The 21304-nt window shown below is 38.7% G+C and overlaps 1 protein-coding gene across 2 annotated transcripts; it reads right to left on the reverse strand.

Annotated features, from left to right (window-relative positions):
* Positions 1–1245: 1245 nt before the first annotated feature.
* On the reverse strand, positions 1246–20400 carry ano5b (anoctamin 5b). 2 transcript variants are annotated; one of them, XM_026319809.1, is made up of 21 exons: positions 20098–20400; positions 15777–15821; positions 10793–10857; positions 8828–8935; positions 8273–8341; positions 7770–8054; positions 7444–7563; positions 6839–6954; positions 6587–6721; positions 6123–6228; positions 5803–5863; positions 5144–5295; positions 4980–5054; positions 4599–4824; positions 4202–4380; positions 3920–4017; positions 3419–3549; positions 3024–3229; positions 2751–2938; positions 2512–2617; positions 1246–2420 (listed from the first exon to the last, which is right to left on the reverse strand). In XM_026319809.1, exons 1-21 carry the CDS (start codon positions 20171–20173, stop codon positions 2196–2198), a joined length of 2772 nt encoding a protein of 923 aa, XP_026175594.1. In that variant the 5' UTR covers positions 20174–20400; the 3' UTR covers positions 1246–2195. The 2 variants fall into 2 exon arrangements, with proteins under 2 accessions (XP_026175594.1, XP_026175595.1); XM_026319810.1 differs by lacking the exon at positions 15777–15821 and having other exon boundaries at positions 2196–2420.
* Positions 20401–21304: the final 904 nt, after the last annotated feature.

The raw sequence follows: 21304 nt of genomic DNA on the forward strand, positions 1-21304 counted from the left end.
TATTTTATTGATTTATTTATTTACTTGTTTGCCGTAAAACATGCTTGGAATTTGTATAAGAGTCCATGTAAAGTATATGTTTTATCTTGACCAAATCGATCACATATATTTCTTTTTTTTTTCATCAGATTTTATGTTTTTTAAAGGCTGCCTGTGAATAAATCGCATAATAGAACTAATGATCTCCTCATTTATTGTAACAGCTTTAAAGGCATTTCTGTACAATGAGCTTAAAATTTAACTGACAACATATTTACACAAAAGCAATTCATGCATATTAAAGCTGGACAGAACAGAACTTTGCATTGACTAGCAGCAGGAACAATTGAAAAGAAACAGTTTTTGAATTGAGATAGGAAATACTGTCATTACAAAACATATGAACAACAACAAAAAAATAACACAGTAAACACTGATTTTTAAGGCATTTGTTTGTTGGGAAACACATCATGCACTTAACCCAATGCATCTGCCTACTGTATCAACAAATCAGCCTCAACAAACATTAGAAGATATTTAATCCTGAGATCTGAGTAAGTCAGGCTTATGTTTCCACTGTGAAATATAATTTGCTGATTGTACATAAATCGCAACTGAAATCATAACAGCATCATCTGCAGTGTAAATTACAAAGAGGTCTCATTACAAACACAGAAGAATACAAATGCACGTTAAGGTTGAGAAGATAAAAAAAAGTTATACTGTATCTAATAAGTAATCTACTGAAAATAATATAAGCAGATCTTTGTCCCCTACATATGTGTACTAATAGTTTTTCTACTTGTTTGGTCACTTGACAAAGTAGTCATTTATAGCATAAAATGTATTTGAAGAATTGTCTGAACTAACACTGTGTGATGGTCATTCATCAGCAGATAAATTGTATAAAATAAGAAAAGTGGTGCTGCAAGTAAACTGGAATGATCTTAATAGACTATGAAGTAATTTTAAACACAAACGTTTCAAGCACTAGAATAGAAACAAACAAATAAAGTAACTGCACAAAGGCCCATTTAAATAGATCTACAGCAACATATTTACAGTAACATAGAAAGTATAACTGAAAACTAAAAGTCTATTTTGCAGTGTATCCCAAGCAGGGTACATGAAGTTCCCCTGCGTTCTATAGATCTCTGATCACCTCAGAGATCAAAGGTTTACACTACTTTAGGTTTACAATACTCATAGATCAAAGGTTTACAATACTTTACATCTATAGTATATGGACTCACAACTAATGTGAAATATGAAAACATAAATATGGACCATTTATTAAACATATGTAATACACACAGCTGATACATGATCAACCTGAGCTCATCCATACAAACTAACTGTAGAGAAAGAGCAGATCTGTCTAGAGATATTCCAACATTTGTTTATATGTAGTCTGCTCTTTCAGTAGCAGTCTTATAATCAGCCCTGCAGCAAGTTAAAAATATATTTGGAAGATGAGGCATGATGAGCCTGCAGCTCTGCCCCACCATAATACTGCTGCAGCCTCTAACACATGGTGGACTAGACACACCTATGATTGTTACAGTATCACTACAGTATGATAGAGGTACTTGGTTTTCAAATGCAGTTTTTCTAAATATAATACACATAAACAGCAAAATTGACAACCTCATAGAACAACTACAGATCAGTATAATTAAACATTATTAAACATTAATACATAACAATTTAAAAATGACTTAGAAACATACTGAAGCTGTCTAAGAAATAAGCACCGGCCATTTCACCTCTCATATCAACATCTATGTTTCTCTACATTCATTTTTAAATGAAGTGACATGTGGACTGAAATTGCAATTCTGCAACTCTTTCATTAGCATACATAATTTTTTTTCAGTCATTGCACATGGAGAGTTTGAAGACATTACATTGGGACGATAAAAGCTGCAGTTACAAACTTGCTATTTGCAATCCAATCACCTTCCAGCATTTTGATGCCACAAATATATTTTATCTACCTAAGACAATAATTTAAAACACAGTGATATGCTGCATTGCTTTGTTTTTCAGATGCCTCTATACAGATCCTAATATAGGAATATCATTGACATTCAGCAAGAAAAGATAAAAGCACTGTAATCCCAGAGACAGAAGCCCTCCATATGTGTTCTTAGTGAAGAGAAAACTCCCAAGCATGTCCACTCTTGGCTTGGTTAAATGGAGGTGGGAAGCAGGTGCTAAAGGAACTCAGACAACACTTCAAGCTTATCGGTCGTCGATGACATTTCTGACACTGGCTCTGTGATGAAACTGGCACTCAACTGGAGTTTGAGCCGCTCCACCTCGTAGTTATGGAGGTACTCTTGAATCAGGTAGCGTTCTCGTTTAACCCGTGCCTTCACATCTGAGGGGACATCTGGGATTAACCATGCCACGAAGAACTTCACAACAAAGACCACATGCTGTGAGGGAGAATTGAGACATGGTAAAGATACATGAACTCTGAGCATTCATCTTTCGAGTAAAAAGTGGGGAAAAGATGTGCTGTCTTACTTCCATAATGATGATGAAGGCCATTTTGGCTGCCAAGATGTGCCAGAACTGCATGGTATGAGTGTACTCTTTCAGATGGCCTGGAGGGTAACGGTAATCACGATAGCTGTGCAAAACAACAAGTAACATCAGATTTTCTTTGGGTTTGTCACTATGAGTGGGCCCTGTCACAGCTCCTTACAAATATATAAAAATATGTTAAGAGACAGATACGTGACAAGCCCTTTGGGCTCTAATACCTGCAGGTTGTAGTCGAGTTATCAATCCAGTTTTCAGTTTTTTCTGGTATGTTGGGATCAGGTATCTGTGAGATGTTGTATACTGACAGGCTGTTGTTGATGTAGCCACTCATGCTGGCGTCTTGACTGTAGGCATACAGGTAGACCATACGGGGGATCATGTCTGAGGTGAACGCCATGATGAAAGCCTGGAATAAAAGAAACCACAAAAGGCTGTCAATAAAACGTCAATAAAAATTAAAAATTTTTTTTTTTTTGAGAAATAAAACTTACATTGGTAACAACAGACAAAATGGCCACTGCATTGAGGATCTCCTGCCACGCTCCAATGTTTCGAGCCTTGGATGCCACCGGTCGTCTGAACTGTGTGGTGAACTTCCAGGCGTCCACCCTGATCTCCAGGATATTGTTGAACAGAGCCAGGAGGGGAGCCAAGGGGAAAGACGCCACAAACAGCGTGATGAAACCAAACTGGATCACTGAAACAACAGACAGGAAGAGCAGCCAGAGAGTGAGTGACGAAAAAGCAAAGGCAAAATGTGGACACCAGGAAATGAGAGCGATGACTGCGATCACTCGACAGTGTGTGGTAAGTCTGTAAAATATGTGAATAATTCACAGTCTGATCATTTCAGATATCACATAGCCAGATCAGTGGATTATCTCACCCATCTCGAGGTATTCATAGAACAAGCCCAGCTGACTGAAGTTCTGCAGGACATGATCCTGCTCCCAGCGGCTGTATTGGTTCTCAGGATGCTGCCGCCCCTTTCTGCTACTCCACAAGTTACGCAACAACCTGTGGAGAACCATATGACAACTGGGATTAAAAAATAAAATTGAGACCAGACCTTGGGCTTTGCTCAATGCCAAGAAAAAAGTTCCAGACAGTGATGATGGTGGCATATTTGGGACTGTAACTAAAAAAAAATAATAGTTGCAGTTCTCTATTGTGAGTGGTTGAAACTGACAATTGAAAATAAAAATAATAATAATAACGCCTGGTTATTCTACAGGCGATTGACCACACGATTTTTCTCCAGATGCGCTCAATACAGTCGTTAAATCACACATCGGGTTTGAACATGTCATGAGGTGATATAATACGTATCATCAGGAGACTAATGAACAGACAGACTGGGTGCAGGGTCAGGATTTGATGGACTCACGGCAGCAGGGCTTCTTGAATGTTCCCCCATAACTGTTTCCCTGACATTACAATCACCAGCTGTGTGGTCAGCTCAATCAGACAGCCTCCAGGGTCACACTAGAACAGCAAGAGTGTTTTAGTTTGATATAACACACTTTTATTCAAGGCAATGAAAGCAGCGTTTACTTAAAGCTACACATCTCAGTTCAGTACACACACACACACAAAAAAAACTTGATTCAGGATTGTATTTTAAAAGGTGTTTTGGTTTAAGGTCCAAGGTAGGACCAGAGAAACACACCTCCTCATTTCTCAGATTGCTCCATTTGCCAAACATGTAAGAGTAGTCGCCAGGATAACCCACAAATTTGCCTTTGAAGAAGGCCACGTAGAAACAGGAGGAGTAGTAGTTGACAAACTGGAACATAAACATCTTCAAGGTCAACCTGTTCTCATACTCCAGGTGGGTCTTTGGGATTTCTGCAAGAAACAAAGAGTTTGCAGAAAATTTGATGTTCCGTGTTTTTGGACATCATGAGAGAAAATGTTGAAAGTGGCTCAGTTGTTCACTCCTGTCAATTTTTTTTGTTCCCTCTAGGAAACTCAGATGGATATTGATGTTCAGTTATGAACTATTTCTCACACATCATAATTTGTTTTCGTGTTTTCTTTCAATGAGGAAAATGAAATCTCTTTACCCATATCAGTGATCCAAATAGCCACTCTCTCATAAAAGAAGTTGAGGATCATGATGATCACAAAGTTGATACAGGAAGCAGTGACAGAAGTCGCTAGCTGTGGAGTGATAAATCTTCCCACTAAGTGGATGTTCCTCACAGGGTGCTCGATGATACTTGCAAAGGCAGCATATACAGCCAGCCTGTATGCTATGACTCCAATAATACAGGCCACAATCAAAGAAATCTGTGGAGAACACACACACACACACACACACACACACACACACACACACACATACAGTATAAAGCTGCTGACAAGGCACTGAGTTACCCACTCCAAATATATTGTAAATAGCATGCACTTGTGTCCACACACAACTGAGGTGAATATTCAGTTACCCAGAATGCAACAGTGGCTCCGGAGAGGCAGAAGCGAGCGCATTTGCTAGAGATGGGCAGATACGGCTCCATTTCCTGAAAGAACACAGTATATGATTGTTTTAAAACTTCTGACGATAACATTTGTACTGTCTTGTCTGGTTTTAAGGAAGGCTCTAAAGCACCTGAGTGATCTTGTTGAGTCTCCTTTTATTGCATCTGATCTCAAACTCTGGTCGGATTTGAAGCTGTTGCTGCTCCTCTTCAAAGTCCACCAAGTCCCACTCATACTCCAGCCGGGCCTGGCGTCGCTTCCAGAACTCCAGAAACAGAGTTACTGCCCAATAGTTTCAGACAGTGAGCATGAACTGTGAGCTCTAGCAAATCTATTTTGCTGTACAGTGAGAACCTAGCTGCACATGTCTTTGTGCTAGTTTGTTTGTGTTTGTCCATCCATTTTTTAGCCAGATCTTCTACGACCTTAAACACACTGTGGCTCTGGCACTGACTTTAAAGGGATATTGTCTTGTGTTGTGTTTTTGAAGTGTAATGTGTTTCAGATGCACCATGACTCTCATCACTTCCTGGCTAGCCGCCTTGCATGACGGCAGCTTTCAGGCACTCGTGGCCTGCACTGTGCCGGGCAGGCTATCCGTCTGCTCGCACATAGCAACATAATTGTGCTGGCAAGTTGTTCTGGGTTGAAGCAGTGCAGTTGAAGGTTGATGCTTTGGTGTGAAAAGGCTATAACTGTGAAAATCTGTCTTACAGGAGGGGGGATACACTGGCTCTCCTACAGAGGCTAAACACAGTAAGAACAGCTTACACTTACACTGACACTTACCCCAGATCCCCATAAATATGGCAAAGAATACTGTTCCCTCATTATCAAACAGATGGGATTGCTGGAAGCAAGAACATGAAAAAGAGTAAGTTCCTTAGAGAAGCAGAAGAAGTGACATGCTGAGCATAAATGTGGTGACATACTGCTTACTCAGCAGGAAAACTACTAATTTACTCTGCCTGATATAATTAAACATCAATTTCAGTCATTGACAGACATAAAGGATCTGCTCTAGTTTACTATTCGAGCAAATTGACTTGCATGGTGTCACACTTGCTTTAAATATGTGTCCAAATAACACATCAAGTGAAATATTTTACCCAGGATGAGAGACATGTAGAGTTGAGCTTCCAGAAAGTGCATTTTTTATCACAAAGTGGACACATCACAATTCTTCCCCCAATATTGGCATCACATATTTCTTTGCTAAAAGGAGAGAAAAAACAAACATAACAATAACATTATAATATATAACGTACATATATCTAGCATCAAGCTCTAAACACGTCATCTCCTTATCTGGAGACATATGTCCTGGCCTGCTCCTTTGGGATTTACTGCAAGGCCTTATCACCTTGTGCACACCAGTGTCTGACAAGCAAGACGACAAGCAAGTGTCTGTAGCCAGATTTTGTGAAAAGACTTTACAAAAGAGTGGACGCCATCATACCAGCCTATAAATGTCCATGTTTCTGAAAAATGAACTATGGGTGTCATGTATAGTTGTCCAATTAGTTTTGGCCATATAGATATCAGCTCCCTGATGCCCTCTGGTGGTACTAACCTTGATATGTTATCATCATAACTGAGCAATCCATAAGTGAAACATATAAATCCCATGACGGCTGCAAAGAACAGCATTTCTGTGTAGAAGCCCAGCCAGGCAAAGTAGATCCCAATCTTTTCCCCATAGTATTTCCTGCAGAATCAAACAGCATATTTAGCTCAGCAGTATTTGTTCACGTTTCAATATCAGAGCCAGTGAGAAATGCAAAATGTGTTGTAAAAATGACACAGCCTGGTTGTGTTTATTCACCTGATGAGGTTCAGAGGCTGGTCTTTGTAAAAGCTGAGGAACCTGGCCCAGTGTTTGTACAGGTTGTAGCGCTCACTCTCACATTCTGCATTTCTTGCCCTTTTCCAGTACCGACACTGCAAGTGAAAAGAAAAAAACACAGTTGTTGAGCTAAAACATTCTCAGTAAGACTACTTATCCATTGATCCCTTTGTTAATAGCAACATCACATGCTTCTTCAGTTGGAAAGGAAAAAAGTCAGAGTATTGGGTAATAGAATGAACATTTAGTTAGACGCAAATAAACTACTCATATGATGGGGAATAAGTCCTTATGCTGAGACTGCTGATTCAAATAATATTGCTCTGTAACCAGAGAATGTACAAACAAATGATACAACAGTAGTTGAACTAAAAGTCATAAAGTCTGGAAATTCTTTTTCTCTTTAAGTCTGAATCAAACCTCAATCTGCAAGAAAGTACTGATGAATGTTGTAGCTGGACACAGTTTTCTCACAAAATAAAGTGTTGAAATGACAGTACATTAATTACTATATTGTTTACTTGAGTACTATATTTGTTTGTTTGATCTTTGCATATTTATGTTCTTTTTTTGGCATGTCTTACATCATGAAGTGGGAAGGCTGCCGTGTAAGTCCCATTGCTTAGTAATCGTTTGATTCCTGTCTTCTCTTTGTCTTTCCGACCCTCTTTGTAGTACGGACAACGAGCCAGGATGTAGAAAACCTAACAACAAGGAAAGGATATAACAAGAGATTGAGGGATTTGTATTCATTGGAACACAAATAAATTAATTTGTCCAGAAAGTCAGCCTGTCCAGAGAAAATGGGAGAGTTACGCTATGTTCATCTGTGGAAGAAGAGGTAAAATTTTCATTCATAAATGTCTTAAACCCAATTCTGCAATTCTGAGCTGACAGATGACATACTCACAATCCTGTTTCGTGTGGATGGTGGGAAGAAAGTATCCTTGTCACTGATAAGGAAGAAATCAGTCTTGGACTTGTCGAAGGGGTAGGTGAAATAGTCAGGCTGTGGGTGCATTATGTGCTCTGGTGGGCGGAAAGGACGTGAGAGCCACCCAAGTGGGATGTCCTGACCATGGGGGATATCACTGGTCTTGAAGGGAACCTTGATCTTTAAAACATCAGCATAGGTGGCCAGCACGTCCCATGGAGCATGGATTTTCAAGAAATATGTCTTTTGGTCTTTGGAGTCCTAATGCAAATATAAATGGAAGACAAGAAAAAAACAGTTTAAGCTTCACTGCAACTATTTCTGAAGAGTTTTCACACAATTTCCATAAAATACCCAATGATGGCAGTATAATATGCCTGATACTGAACCATCCCTTTAAGACTATTTCTGTTGAAAATGTTGTGCCTGCTCAAATTATCCACTAGGTGGTGGAGGTACTCTGTGGTTGAATTTTATACCAATTTATCCTCTGTCTCAAGCTCCAGCCCTGCTTTCTCAAGGTTGGCCTCAAACTCCTTCCTCCTCTCCTGTGGATAAACATACAGACCACAAGCATGAGAACCCTACAGACTTGCACAGTGTTAAAAAGGAACAAAACCCATACTACAGATGGATTTGCACAAGGAGAGCAAGGAGAAGTCATGATGACTGGTTGAAGAGGGAGCACAAAGAAACTACTGTAGTATAATAGTCTCAGTTTAATAGTTTAATATTTTTCTGCCATGTGACATAAATCTATTCATGCATTGTCAGAATGTAATGGTCAGTAAATAACTGATCTAATTTTTGTATTACTCTCATTCAGACAAACAACCATCTACAATCTGTTCATTTCAGTGTCACAAAAGTCATATTCCCATGAAAAATGCTCTGTCTCATTTCCTCTTTAAAGTACAATGTATTTCGGTTGTGGGCATAAATGGCGTAATAATGTCGCCATCCCAGTTAGTCACTGGCCAAATGTTGAGTAGTCAGCTGATGGTGCCCTGCTGTCGCTTCTCTGTTAGACATACCTGTTTCTTCTCTCCAACTTTGTCATCTACATAAGACAACACAAAGTCTATTCTTCGCACTCCATCCCTGAAGAACACAGTGTCTTTGTTTGGGCACTGTTTTTCTGTCTAAAGAAGAAACAACAGGCACAAAATTACACTTTTAGCTTTCTCCCAGTGGGACACTACAGCAGACAGAAACATGCAATACTCACACAACTGATACAAACTGACAGAGCAAGAAGTGAAACTGACATTAGGGGCTCAGACTTTAACAATGATAGATATATGTATTAATATAGGCATCCAAGGATAATGCATGTTTTAAAGTTATTGTAGACTACTGATTCCAGAGATTAGAGATTAAGACAGCACCTGAAAGTATTTCAAGAGAATGTTGTTTCCTTTGGCGAAAGGCTTAAAGGGAAGCCACCATGCTTGTAGAAAAACCAAACAAAGTAGGAGAATCTGGACACTGTATAAAAATGGCAGCCTATCATTATATAAAAATAGTTGGTGATGGAGAAGGCACATGTGGTACCAATCATGTTTCAGATCAACTATATATATTTGAGCCAGTGTCACTTACACCTCACATATTTTGGACTTTTGAAGGTTTTATCTGTTAATGTAAAAATGTTTTTCTTGACACTATTGAAGTTTGCTGTTCGCACATCGAAGACATGAATTAACTCAGAAACTGAGATCAAGTTAAGATAATTACAAGATCAGGTGATCTGAAGTACATGATTCTGTACTGCACTTTTTTCAGTGTCTTTACAATGATGTGGCTCAATGCATCAATATGTATTTCAGAACCTTCAATTAACCTGGAATGTAAAATTTTTAAAGACAAACCCAAACATTTATCACAGACAAATAGGCAGATTCTAAGTATTTCTAATTGTTGTACTGCATTATGATCCTTTTTTTGTCTGACTGCTTTGGTCTTACTGCTGCATAGTTTCATACATTTTGCTGGAAATGGAAATGAAAGAAACTATAATGTTTTAGTCAGCAAAGTTTAATTATTATTATCATAGTATTTACTTTATTTAATTTATGACACAAGTATTTGCAGCTCAGAGAAACACACAGGGTGTAAAAAAAAAACAGTGATTTTCCCATCTGTTTATTTTGAGTAGTAATATGTGAAGAATGAAGTACATGTGAAGAGCCATAATAAAACTTGTGAACTGCATCACGGAGTACTCAGCATGCTTAGTAGTTTATTGAACCTCACCCAGCTTTTTTATCAAGCCCTCACATCCACTACCAGACCTTTTTGTAACAGGGTGTGAATGCTGCTTGTTATTTAATCATGTTCTGACTTAATGAAAGCGTTAACACCATCTGCTTGATGGCCTCACTTTTGCACTGAAATCCCAATGTACTGATAACAGCCTCATGCTTGAACAGTGACAGTTTATTTCTGTCTTTGCCAGAGAAATGAGAGGCGCTATGGGAGCAACAAAGGTCTTGTGACTCAGTGATGACAGTAGTAAGTCAACAAATGGTCAATCCTCTTAGCCTACAGAATCACACAAACATAACCACTGGGACAAACAATTTTATGGCTACAAAGAAAACAACACAGGCTTTAGAAATCGATAATTTCTGAAAATCTTGACTTTGGATTGGTAACAGATCTAAATGAAAATATGACTTAATGTAATTAAAAATGTTCATGATTCAGATTAATTGCAGAGAAACCAATATCTGCACAATAAATACAATATATAAAGCCTCAACCAACAAGCAGTTATTTTAGTCCAGTATAAATACACATCATAACAGCAGAGAAAGAGTCTGTTGGTTTCTGTATGTATTAAACTAATTAGACAAATTACACATTTCCCATCAGACAGTGCACTTTCCCCTTGTTTCCTAAGCTGAGCTAACGAGCTACAGGCTATAGCTTGATATACATTTATCAATGCAGTGTAAGTGCATTTCACAAGCATCCTCAGATAAATGAGCACTTACGTCTGTATGTCCAGGTAGTGTTCCTCTCTCAGATAATGAATGGACACCATTTCCACTGTCTTCATCTGTAAGGAAATACAACAATCACATTCAGGGGCAGGTTCAGCGTTTGTTCAGCGTTAAAGTTTGTGTAATGCGGTCAGTAAATATGTCTCATCACATTCCACACAACTAAGTACAGCAAAACTTATTCTTTAGTATGTAACTGATGTGTCAACAATCAGACTGGTGCAATATTTAATATGTCAGTTGTGTTAATATGAGCCATTATATGTGTGTACAGCAACAGATTGTAGTGTAACTACTGTATGTTTGATACTAAAAAATGTGCATTTGTCTAATAACCTAAAGAGGTTAGTTTTATGTTTATGGAAGTTAAGGAAAAATTATTACAATTTTATATTAACTTGTTTAAATATTTCAGAGAAATTAATAATGCTAGCCCGACAAGCGGGCACAGTGTAAAATTAGAGTGGTGTTTTTGTTTTTTTTTTAAAAAGAGTGGTAATTATATACAATATTAAACCCTTCAGCAGTGGAATTGTTAGGTATCTGTTGAAATAAGATCTAGTAATTTTACTAAGCTAGGTTAAGATGTGTATACATCAATGCAGGAAATGTTTGGTGTAGGTTGATAATAGGGTTCATTTCTAACCAAACTATCCCTTTAAGAGTAGTCAGACACTATTACTGAACTCTCATCTCAAATTCAAACTACACAATAGGCCATTAAAAATCGTACATTTTCTTGGCAACATCAGCAGAGTCTTACCATAACATTTATAAGAGCTAAGAGCGAGAAATGAGAAACACAAAGGCAGCAGCACACACACACAGTTAGCCTCTCTCTCCCTGCTCCCTGTGTTATTCCTAAATGGTGGGAAAGCTGCACACCCTGTACAGGGATACCATGGATGCCATAAATGTGTGTGGGGACACGTGGGGAGACGCTGGGACAGGGGATGAAGATCGGCATTCCCTTAGATGAAACACGCTCGGCACAAAAAGACACACAAAGATCTTCAGCTTCAGCTACACATTCAGCCTCCTCTGATAGGACACACTGATCTGACAGAACAGTATAAGTCGTTGAGAGAGGGACTGTGGTGCATCCAAATGGAAGCTCAATGCCTTGAGACTCACTGTGAACAAAGTCAAATGCCATATCTGTTAGACTATAGCAATTTCTGAGGCATATAAAGGGCAAATAACAGTGAGATGTTTCCATTGGGCTCTTGGGAAGCATAGTTAACTGTGCAGCTGAGTTTTTCTTTCAGCTTTGCTGCTTTTTTTTCTCTTTCCTCTTTTGTCTTACTGTTTGGTCTTATTCCAACTCTGCACAGTTATCTGAGCCTGGCATGAGCAAACAGAAGCAAAGGGCCAGCCGAATGTTATATTTACTACCACAGAGAGGCAAACAAATGGATAAGCCTGCCTTTTGCAAAACTGAGGAGTAAAGGTAGACAGACAGTGTCTGGCACAAATGGGCGTAAATGGTCATTCATTTGAAATAACTAGTGAATACCCACACAGTTGTTCACTCGTAAAATGCTTTTGGCTACTGTGGCTTTTGGGAGGCACAAATGAACTAAAGTTCCACTTGTTTGAAAGCAAAGCTTATGCACTATGTTTTCTAACACACATTCCACTCAAGCAACCCAATTACACATGAGCTGCTGTCTATTTGCAGAAGTTGAGAAATTCTCCTGTGAACATTTCCACCTGCAGAATGCCAGCTTACATATGCCAATAACTTCTAGTTGGCTTTAAGTGAAAGTAACACACTTTACCACCAAGTGGGAAATAGTGTCTCAATTGGTCAGCTACTGATTGCTCTGTGATATGGCAGTGACATAAATCCATAAGTTAATGTCAAAGCTCATGAGTATGATGTACTCCTGTCTCTTTGCTTCTAAAGATATCTTACTATGGCATTTACAGTAGACATGTTTTAAATCCATCCATCCATTATCTATACCTGCTTATTCCTAACTAGGGTCATAGGGATCTGCTGGAGCCTATCCCAGCTCTGTTTGGGTGAAAGGCAGGGGTACACCCTGGACAGGTCTCCAGTCCATCAATCGACCATCAACAGCCTTCACCTCTGTGAGGCTTGGTCAAGGACATAGTCAACTGATCTCTTTTCCTAAATGACTTAATTCTAACCAGAGACCTGTGTCAAACACATACATATCCAACTGTTGCTGTTCTATAGACAGAGTAGTGGCAGTATGACGGATTCACATCCTGAGTGTTCTTCACTGGTACATGTTAAAACCCCAAAAATGCTAGATCCTGCACTTCCCATAATGCACCTTGTTAGTCCTGCATCTTCATTAGAACCTTAATGATTGGTCTAGAGGTTGAGTCATGACAACTGGACTTCAAGTTTTTAGGTCGAAACGTTTCACTACTCATCCGAGTAGCTTCATCAGTGTAAGAGAAAGCTGGTATGTAAACTCCAACTTATCTTTCAGGTTGGTTTCACTTCACCCATAGCCACAAATAGGCTCATTAGGTGAGCTATGCAAATCGGGGAGAGTCGTTAGACCCACACTCCTGAGTTGGTTTCACTTCACACCTGGTCTGAATAGGCTTGTTAGGTGAACAATAGAAGTGAGCACAGGTGAGGGTGGTTAGGATCTAATGGTGGACTGTGGTGGATGTGACCCCTCTCATTCACCAACTGGCTACAGAGTGTGTCCTCCCTGGATATTTGATGTGTTCCTTATTTTCCTGGGAACAGATGAAAGGGCAGCCTGTTAAGGGAGGGTTTTTCCACTCAATGGTTGGTAAACACTCATGAATTTTAAATGCCCCATGTAAATATTTTCATAAAAAGTATTGTCCTTGACAAGTCAACTGATATTGATGTGTAAGATGAATGGAGCTCCATTTGAATGACAAAACCAGGGCTGCAAGGCCTTTTTGAAGCAAGTTAATGTTACAGATACTGCACACACAGAAACTTGCTTGCTGCTGGAAAATTTCAGAACAACTGACATAAACAAGGAAGTTAAAATATATTTGGAAACATGTAGTAATATCCATGCCTCTATTACAAAATAGGCATAATATTCTCTAAACCAGAAAAGACAATGCTGACCTTTAAAAATCAACACTGCAGGCAGAAATATAAATGAATGTCCTGCAAAAGTTCATTATCCTTTTCCCCATTTCTAGGAATCTGTAGCAGGAAAACCAGTCAATATTAGAATAATTTGTCCATGTTTCCAAGTTAACAGGTCCACTAACCACTGAAGGCGAGGAAGTGATCCGAATTAGGGCCAGAAGATTTTCTCTCACACTAAATAATTAAAGAAATCAGTGAAAAAAATCTAAATCTACAGTATATTTGATTAGGAGTCAAATTTAAGCCAAAGGATGAATTTGGCTTAAGAATGAATTATCACAATGTATCACTGAGCACAGAGAGAAACAAAACAGCAGAGACTGTTCATTCTTTGTCGACACAAACAAATCCACCATCCCACATCTGAATCATGCCAAAACCTAATTGACTTCAACCTGATGAAGTTTCCTTTCCCTCTGACGTTCATTGCCTCTGGACAGAAAATCCATCTCTAATTTCTGCATATCTGGAACATCTGTATCCCCCAAATTAGATGCATGTGTAGCGCTCCACAATTTTCATTTTGTATGGCACCATGTATAACTGTTAGGTGGGAGGCCTGCTCCCAGTGTATCCCAGTGAGTCATCAAAACAAACATTGTGAAAGATAACCTGCATTCATCACTCTACACACACATGCATGGTGTGCTATTCGTCTGGTCGACACAAAAGACACCCACTCACCCACACACAAGCATAATAGACAATGCATAATCCTTTAATATCAGTAAGTGATCATAACCTTACCACCTACCGGTATTTCTAACATATAAAACTCCAAAAGCACATGTATAGCAGCAATGATATAATTTACTAATGTAAAGTACTTGAGGTCCTTTATTATATGCACCTGTATTTTACTTAAGTACCTTCGAACTTAAAAACTTTACTGGATTTCAGAGATTGAAATATTGCACTTTGTCCTTTGTTACGTATAAATAAATCCAGTTTTACCTGTAAACTAGGATATTCTTTTAAGAGAACTTTTTTATACATTATATAAAATATAACCATCTTATAAAATATAATTAAGTTACAGTTTGAATTAGATCTTGCATCTGTAATATAAATAATGAAAGCTGTAGCCAAATAAACAGTTTTACTTTTGATATTTAAAATACATTTTTCTGTTTAGTACTTCTACTTAAGAAAAGCCACAAATACTTTTACTTGTAGTTGATAATAATTTAATGTGAGGTATGTTGCTAGTTTTATTGAAGTTACAGTTACTTTTTCACCACCGTACCACAGCACACATGAATTTTTGACAGTAGGAGTGGGATAAAATTCTCTGCACCTTATATCATGATGTTTACATTAAACATTATAAAGTGCTCAAATGAGTTAAGTGAATTTTTTTTTTTTGAAAAGGAAAATGTAAGTCCAGAGCATCAAGAACCTTATAGCTCAAGGTACATCATCACACGAATGTAAAATCTTATAGTACTCCAATAATGAGTGCAGCTACATTACTCACTGATTTGCAACATTGACACATGACCATGTGCGCATGTGTCAATATAATATATGGGTGCATGCATTAAAGCTGATGTGACTCTCCAGCCATGAACACAGGACGCAACAGACTTAGAATAACTACAGGGAGCCAGACTCTGTGGATACAACCAGAAGATCAGACATACAGTACGCTGAAATAACAGACACACCCACATCTGGTTAACAAACTAACAGGAAAAGCTGTGAAGAATTATCAGCAAAAGCAAAAACAGAAACACGGTCCCCTACTGAGAAGAGGGGACTGTGCAAGCAGATGAAAAGAGAAAACACCAAAAGACAATGACAAGAGGCTGGACAGACAGGCGCCACATACGTTCTCTGATCTGCCCATACCTGAGCGTAGGTTTATCCTGAATGCAGTCAAGACAGCGGGACCATCTTTAAAAGTACAGACAGACTCAGATTAGGAGGTCGTGCTAAACTGTAGATGCAGGATTAGGATGTTAAGACATGCTTGACTTTGACTAGTCAATGAAGAGAAAATCAAAGCATTTTATCAATTGTGGAAATCTGAACAAGGCTTCCAACTGCAGCAGATCATTCAGTCAAACACTGTGCTTCTTAGTATACACTTCATACAGTAAGAAACCAAACTGTTTTCTATTGTGACTCAAACAGGCTGTGCGGGTGTCTACTGTGTGAGCAAAGCACTAAGGGTCCCTGTGTAGCTCTTTGTGCAGCTTACACATATTATAATATTGGGTAGGCCAATATTTATAAGGTGCATTTGGCAAACAGTGCTCATGTGAAATACACACATTAAATGGTAAAGGATTAAGCTGAAATATTAAATTTCACATCAAAGTACTTGAGTGAAATAAGTTGTGATAATCTTGCAGGGATGGTGGTAACATTACAGTGAAACCACAACATCCTGAGTCTTCTATGACAATACATTCTCTCTATCGCGCTCAACACATTTCCTGCTGAGTTAACGAAAAATTCATCCACAGCAGTCTAATATACATTTTGTTGTAAAACCACGAGGCACAAAACATACAGTACATTGAAAACTATGAACTGCTAACTGCTAAGAGTTAAAAGCAACAGTTTTGGAGTTCATTTTGGAGCCTGGAGACAGAGAGTGACAAGAGTCTCACCATAAGGCCTGTTTAGTAGTTGTCTTCAGCAATTTTCCTCCATGTTGGCTTGAAAGAAACTTCAAATTAAAATTGACTTTCAACTCAGCAGTCTACATTTGCTGATCAGGACTATGGCACATGATTAACAGCTCCACAACAGCTATTACATGGAGCTTGAGGTGAGATTCATTTGTCAATAATACCGTTGTACAAAACAATACCAACTAATGATACATGTAAACCACATGAATTATGAATAAGGAGACATAATAACATTATGTTTGCTTTGGGTCTGTATTGTCATGAGGAATACAAATTTCCTTTCATATCATAAGAACATTGTAGTCACAAAGGAGAGATGTCCTAACAATTCCTGGAAAGTTTGGAACAGTGCAAAGATATTGCAAGAGGTCATGACCAGGGCAGAGGAGATAATGTATTATCTTCATGGGACACAACATAGCACACAGAAAATACCATGTTTGCTATCTTTGATTTGAGGGAAATAAACAGTGCCAAGCAACACAGCCCTTCAAATGAATGTCAAGGTGGTCTGGAGATACTCCTGTTTGTTTGTGTGTCTGTGTCTTCAATTTGTGGCAGCAGCTGCTGGCCAGTAGACTCAGGTCGTTCCCTTTTAACTGTTATTGCAACTTTACCTGAAACTGAACTTTTTTAGAAAATACTGAATGTCCATGTACCCAAAGACCACAGGAAGAACATGCAAACTCCACAGAGAAAGGCCCCTTTCCTGGGTTTGGAACCAGGAAAATCTTGCTGTGAGGCAAAAGTGTTAACCACCAAGCCCCAGATGAATATGCCAAAGCAAAATGGAGGCACACAGACATGTGAGCCATAAAGCAGAACATTATATTTTAATGTAAACAATAAAGTCTGACACTTGTTCAGACACAAACAGAAAATAAGAAAATCCCCTACTATTCTAGACGCCCTCCCCTTCAGTGAGAAGTAATACTGTCCGCTTTCCACATCTCATTAATGGTCATGGCTCCATCAAAGGGAGTAATAACATTACAAGGCTTGTTTCCATAGCAACTCTTTGGCTCTGTTTCACCCCTGATTGTAAGATGAGTTCATCGGCCAGGCTGCAGATACCAGGGTAAGATCACCTTAAATGGAAGCAAATCCCTTAAAATATGAGTAATTACTATGAACAACACTAAAAAGGGTCATTTGATAAAAAATAAAAAAAATAATAATATTGTAAGACTATCCCAGACTGATGCTAAAAAACAGAAAATGCTATTGAAAATGCTTTGAACCAAATGAAAAAGATTAAAGCAAATAAAGATGACCACAAGGACCTACTGCAATTTGAGGTAAACCTGTGTATAATGTTACAATACATCTGGTATTTATCCAGCATTTGACATCCATCATGACTGTCTCTAAATCGGTGTTTAGGCAGATGTGAACAAGCTAATACACTCAATACACAGAGACATAGGGAAAGGTGAGGACAGACCCTTTCCTGTTCTCTTGTTGCTTCCTCTTTCATACGTGGCTGGAGGTCTGCTCAGATAAGAACCCAAACAAAGCCTTTGCTGAAAGAGAGCAGTGTATTAACCTGCAGCTCACCCTGGATTACCAGGCACATCACTGTTAACAATTTAGTGACTGAGACATAGTAAAGACATAATAAAGACACAATGAAGAGTGTGGATTAATACAGTATAAGATCTGATTGCAATTTCATTTTGTTATGTAACACACTTCAACATGAATGGTGGGGAATAAACGCTATGCTTAATTAAAGTGAAATTTTTACTTTGTTAAATTTTCTGAAAAAATACCTCTAGCCTCAACATGCAGTTCTAGAAAGCCAAAGATAAGTGGCTACATACATTATTTCCGTGGAGCAGAGATGACATTGCTTAATTTATGGAACATAACTTGTGTATCAACTGCTGCAAAAAATCTAAGCTTTGAATAAATTATTTAATAATAATAATAATAATATGATTGTCCATTAAAACCATCCATCCATTAATCCACTTTCCATACTGCTTATCCTGGATCCACCGAGGGCGCAGTTCCATCAATACCAGCCATGTTAGTGATAACATTCATTTCAGGACTAAATGCAAACCTTAGTCTCTCATTCTGAATAGTCTTTGCTAAAATGCAGCACTGCTCTTATCACAAGGGCACCTCTCCTTATACATTTGATGCATTTAAGTCGCCTTGAAGAAGTAAAAAAAAATAGTAAGTTGTGGACACTTAATTGCACTTAATGCATCTTAGCGTATTCTGCAGTCTGCTCTGTCCAGCCTGCAGATTCTTGTTGGAAACAGTTTTCAGTGTGGACCTTGATAGCTGTTAACCATAATACGTTCATGACACAGCAGCGGTTTTATGCTGATGGATCACTGTTACATGCTCTTTAGTTTGTTTCCCAGCCAATGAAAAATTGTCAGGATACCTGTCTTATCGTCAGGCCTGCACTGACATATCTGCATTCCTCTTACGTGCTGTGGGTATGACGGGACTGGGTGGCTTGGCTTGTTGAGTTTTTAATGCAGTGTGCTTCAAACCCTCAGCAGCTACTGTTATTTAAATGTGTAGGGGTTTATATACATTAATGCTAAAATCTGTGTGATGTCTGCAAGAAATTGAACAGAGACAAATCTGTCTGGTCGAATGCTCAGATAGAAACCAATTTAAATCCACCACAATAATGTCTGAAAGCACATCTACAACCAGGCTACTCGTCCAGACCATTAACCTCCAGATGGATTCCACTGAAGCCAATGACTGAAACCGCAGATTGAAAGTGGTTCGCTGTTTAGAAAATAGTAAAAACCTGACCATCACTGAGGCATTCCCATTACATATAACACAGAAACTACGCTTGACAAATAACAGAAAGGAGGAAAACATTTGTTTATAGTCATTGTTTGTCAGCAGAATCTACCTTGAAAGAAAATATGGAGATAATGATGCTTCTTGTGTTGTGTTGTGTTGTGTTGATTTCTGATAGGTGTGACTTTAAATAGCTCAGATCTGCCAAATCTGCTTTGATTTGAGAGATGCCAGTGTGACCTCATGGGCCCCACAGTCATAAGTTTTAAGGGACAATCCTGCAAAGAAAAAGAAAACACCCACAAACAAACATGTTTTGGTCTGTTGGTGGACTTATCTTGCTGCTGCAACATCAAACTAAAGTTCTGATCTCTGGCTGAGAGGACTCTAATTAGCCCAAATCCTTTCAAACGTTATGCTCAGTTACACACAGGCCAAGTGATCAAAGAGTGCCACTGGCTTACAACTGGCATGCTGTGTTGCAGGCTATAAGAAAGACTATTTACACTTCAGTCTCCCGAACTGAGAGAATACATTGATTTTACTACGTTTCTCCGTTAACATGAGAATATTCTTCAAAAGTTGCTATAGATGGGATCAGGATTACTATGACCTACCATGTGGTGTGCCACAGTAAACTGCCACGCACAGCAGAAGTAGCCTACAGCTGCCTTTATGGTAAATGCTTAGATTGAACACAAAACAGAAGGTCAGAGCTATAGATCAACAAATACAAATTGCTGAAATACCTCCAATATGTGAATCCGTCGCGCTCTTCAGCTCGATCAAAGTTTCATCCTTCGCCTTTCCAGCCATTCGTCTCATAGCGGCTGTAAAGGCTTCGCCTTCTCATGAAAGTGGAAGAGAGACAATGAGGATGCCGGTGTGATCGGGGGTCTGGGGTCGATGGAGTCTCCACCATCTGATCTCACGCTGAAATCAGCGAGTCCGGGTCAGATCAGCGGACGATAACTGGGTCATATTTACCTCAGAGGAGACCGATTCTCACTGAAATTGAATCGTCTTGACGCTCTGCGCGTAGAACTGGGGACGTAAAGGGGAGTGGTATTATTTCGTCGGCAAAATGGAGCCTCTGTGTGTGTGTGTGTGTGTGTGTGTGTGTGAGAGAGAGAGAGAGAGAAGTGGCAGTAGTGTTAAACCTATTAGACTTACAATAGTACCTGGATAATCTGAGAAAACAAGAGAAACATGAAAAGCTGGTAGCTTACATCTTTAATATAACTCGGGCGCCCTGCAGCCATTTACAGTATTTCATACATGTAGTTAGTGAATATAAGAGTTTCCATTAACAGGTATGATAGGATAGTACATTTTGTAAATTTAAAATCATTTCTCATGGAAGTAATGGCACCACTTTCTAATAGGCCAACCTGTACACAGATTTGACTGGTTTTGACTTGAGTTCATGAATTGTTAATAACCGATTATCTGATGTTCTACAGACCAGTAGTTACGTTGCCAGGTTGTGAAAAATCTCTTTTAGGTTCTTCTGGACAGTCTTTGTTGTCCCACATAGGAAATTCATCTGGCAGCATAGCAAAGCCACACATGTTATACAAAAGCAGATCCATCCATTAGTCAAATCAAAAAAACTGAAAAAATCTCACATGCTTGTGTTAATAGACCCTTGAAAAAGTCAAGACCAGTTTTCTGGAAATGCACTGCCGAGCACTGAGACAATAACCCATTTATAAATTATGTACAGCTGGTTTGATGCAATTGTTAAAAAACTGTTGGTCCTTTTTCTAACATTTACACCACAGTTATGTGTAGGTGATACAGCTTACACTTGTAGTTTATTATAAAATGAGAGACTTGTCACTCTTTTATTAATGTGTCAGCAGCAAGATCCATCCATCCATCCATTATCTATACCTGCTTATTCCTTATCCAGGCTCACAGGGATCTTCCAGAGCCTATCCCAGCTTTCTTTGG

The sequence above is a fragment of the Mastacembelus armatus genome, chromosome 3, assembly GCF_900324485.2.
Source record: "Mastacembelus armatus chromosome 3, fMasArm1.2, whole genome shotgun sequence".
In the NCBI taxonomy this organism is placed as follows: Eukaryota; Metazoa; Chordata; class Actinopteri; order Synbranchiformes; family Mastacembelidae; genus Mastacembelus; species Mastacembelus armatus.

Excerpts from the sequence above, each read along its gene's own strand:
- ano5b (XM_026319809.1), bottom strand. The coding sequence starts at position 20,173 with ATGAGACGAATGGCTGGAAAGGCGAAGGATGAAACTTTGATCGAGCTG. Across the intron at positions 6,955-7,443 it reads CAGCCTTCCCACTTCATGAT|TGTCGGTACTGGAAAAGGGC; the intron begins GTAAGACATGCC and ends TTTCACTTGCAG. Across the intron at positions 2,421-2,511 it reads CCTTCATCATCATTATGGAA|CATGTGGTCTTTGTTGTGAA; the intron begins GTAAGACAGCAC and ends TCTCCCTCACAG.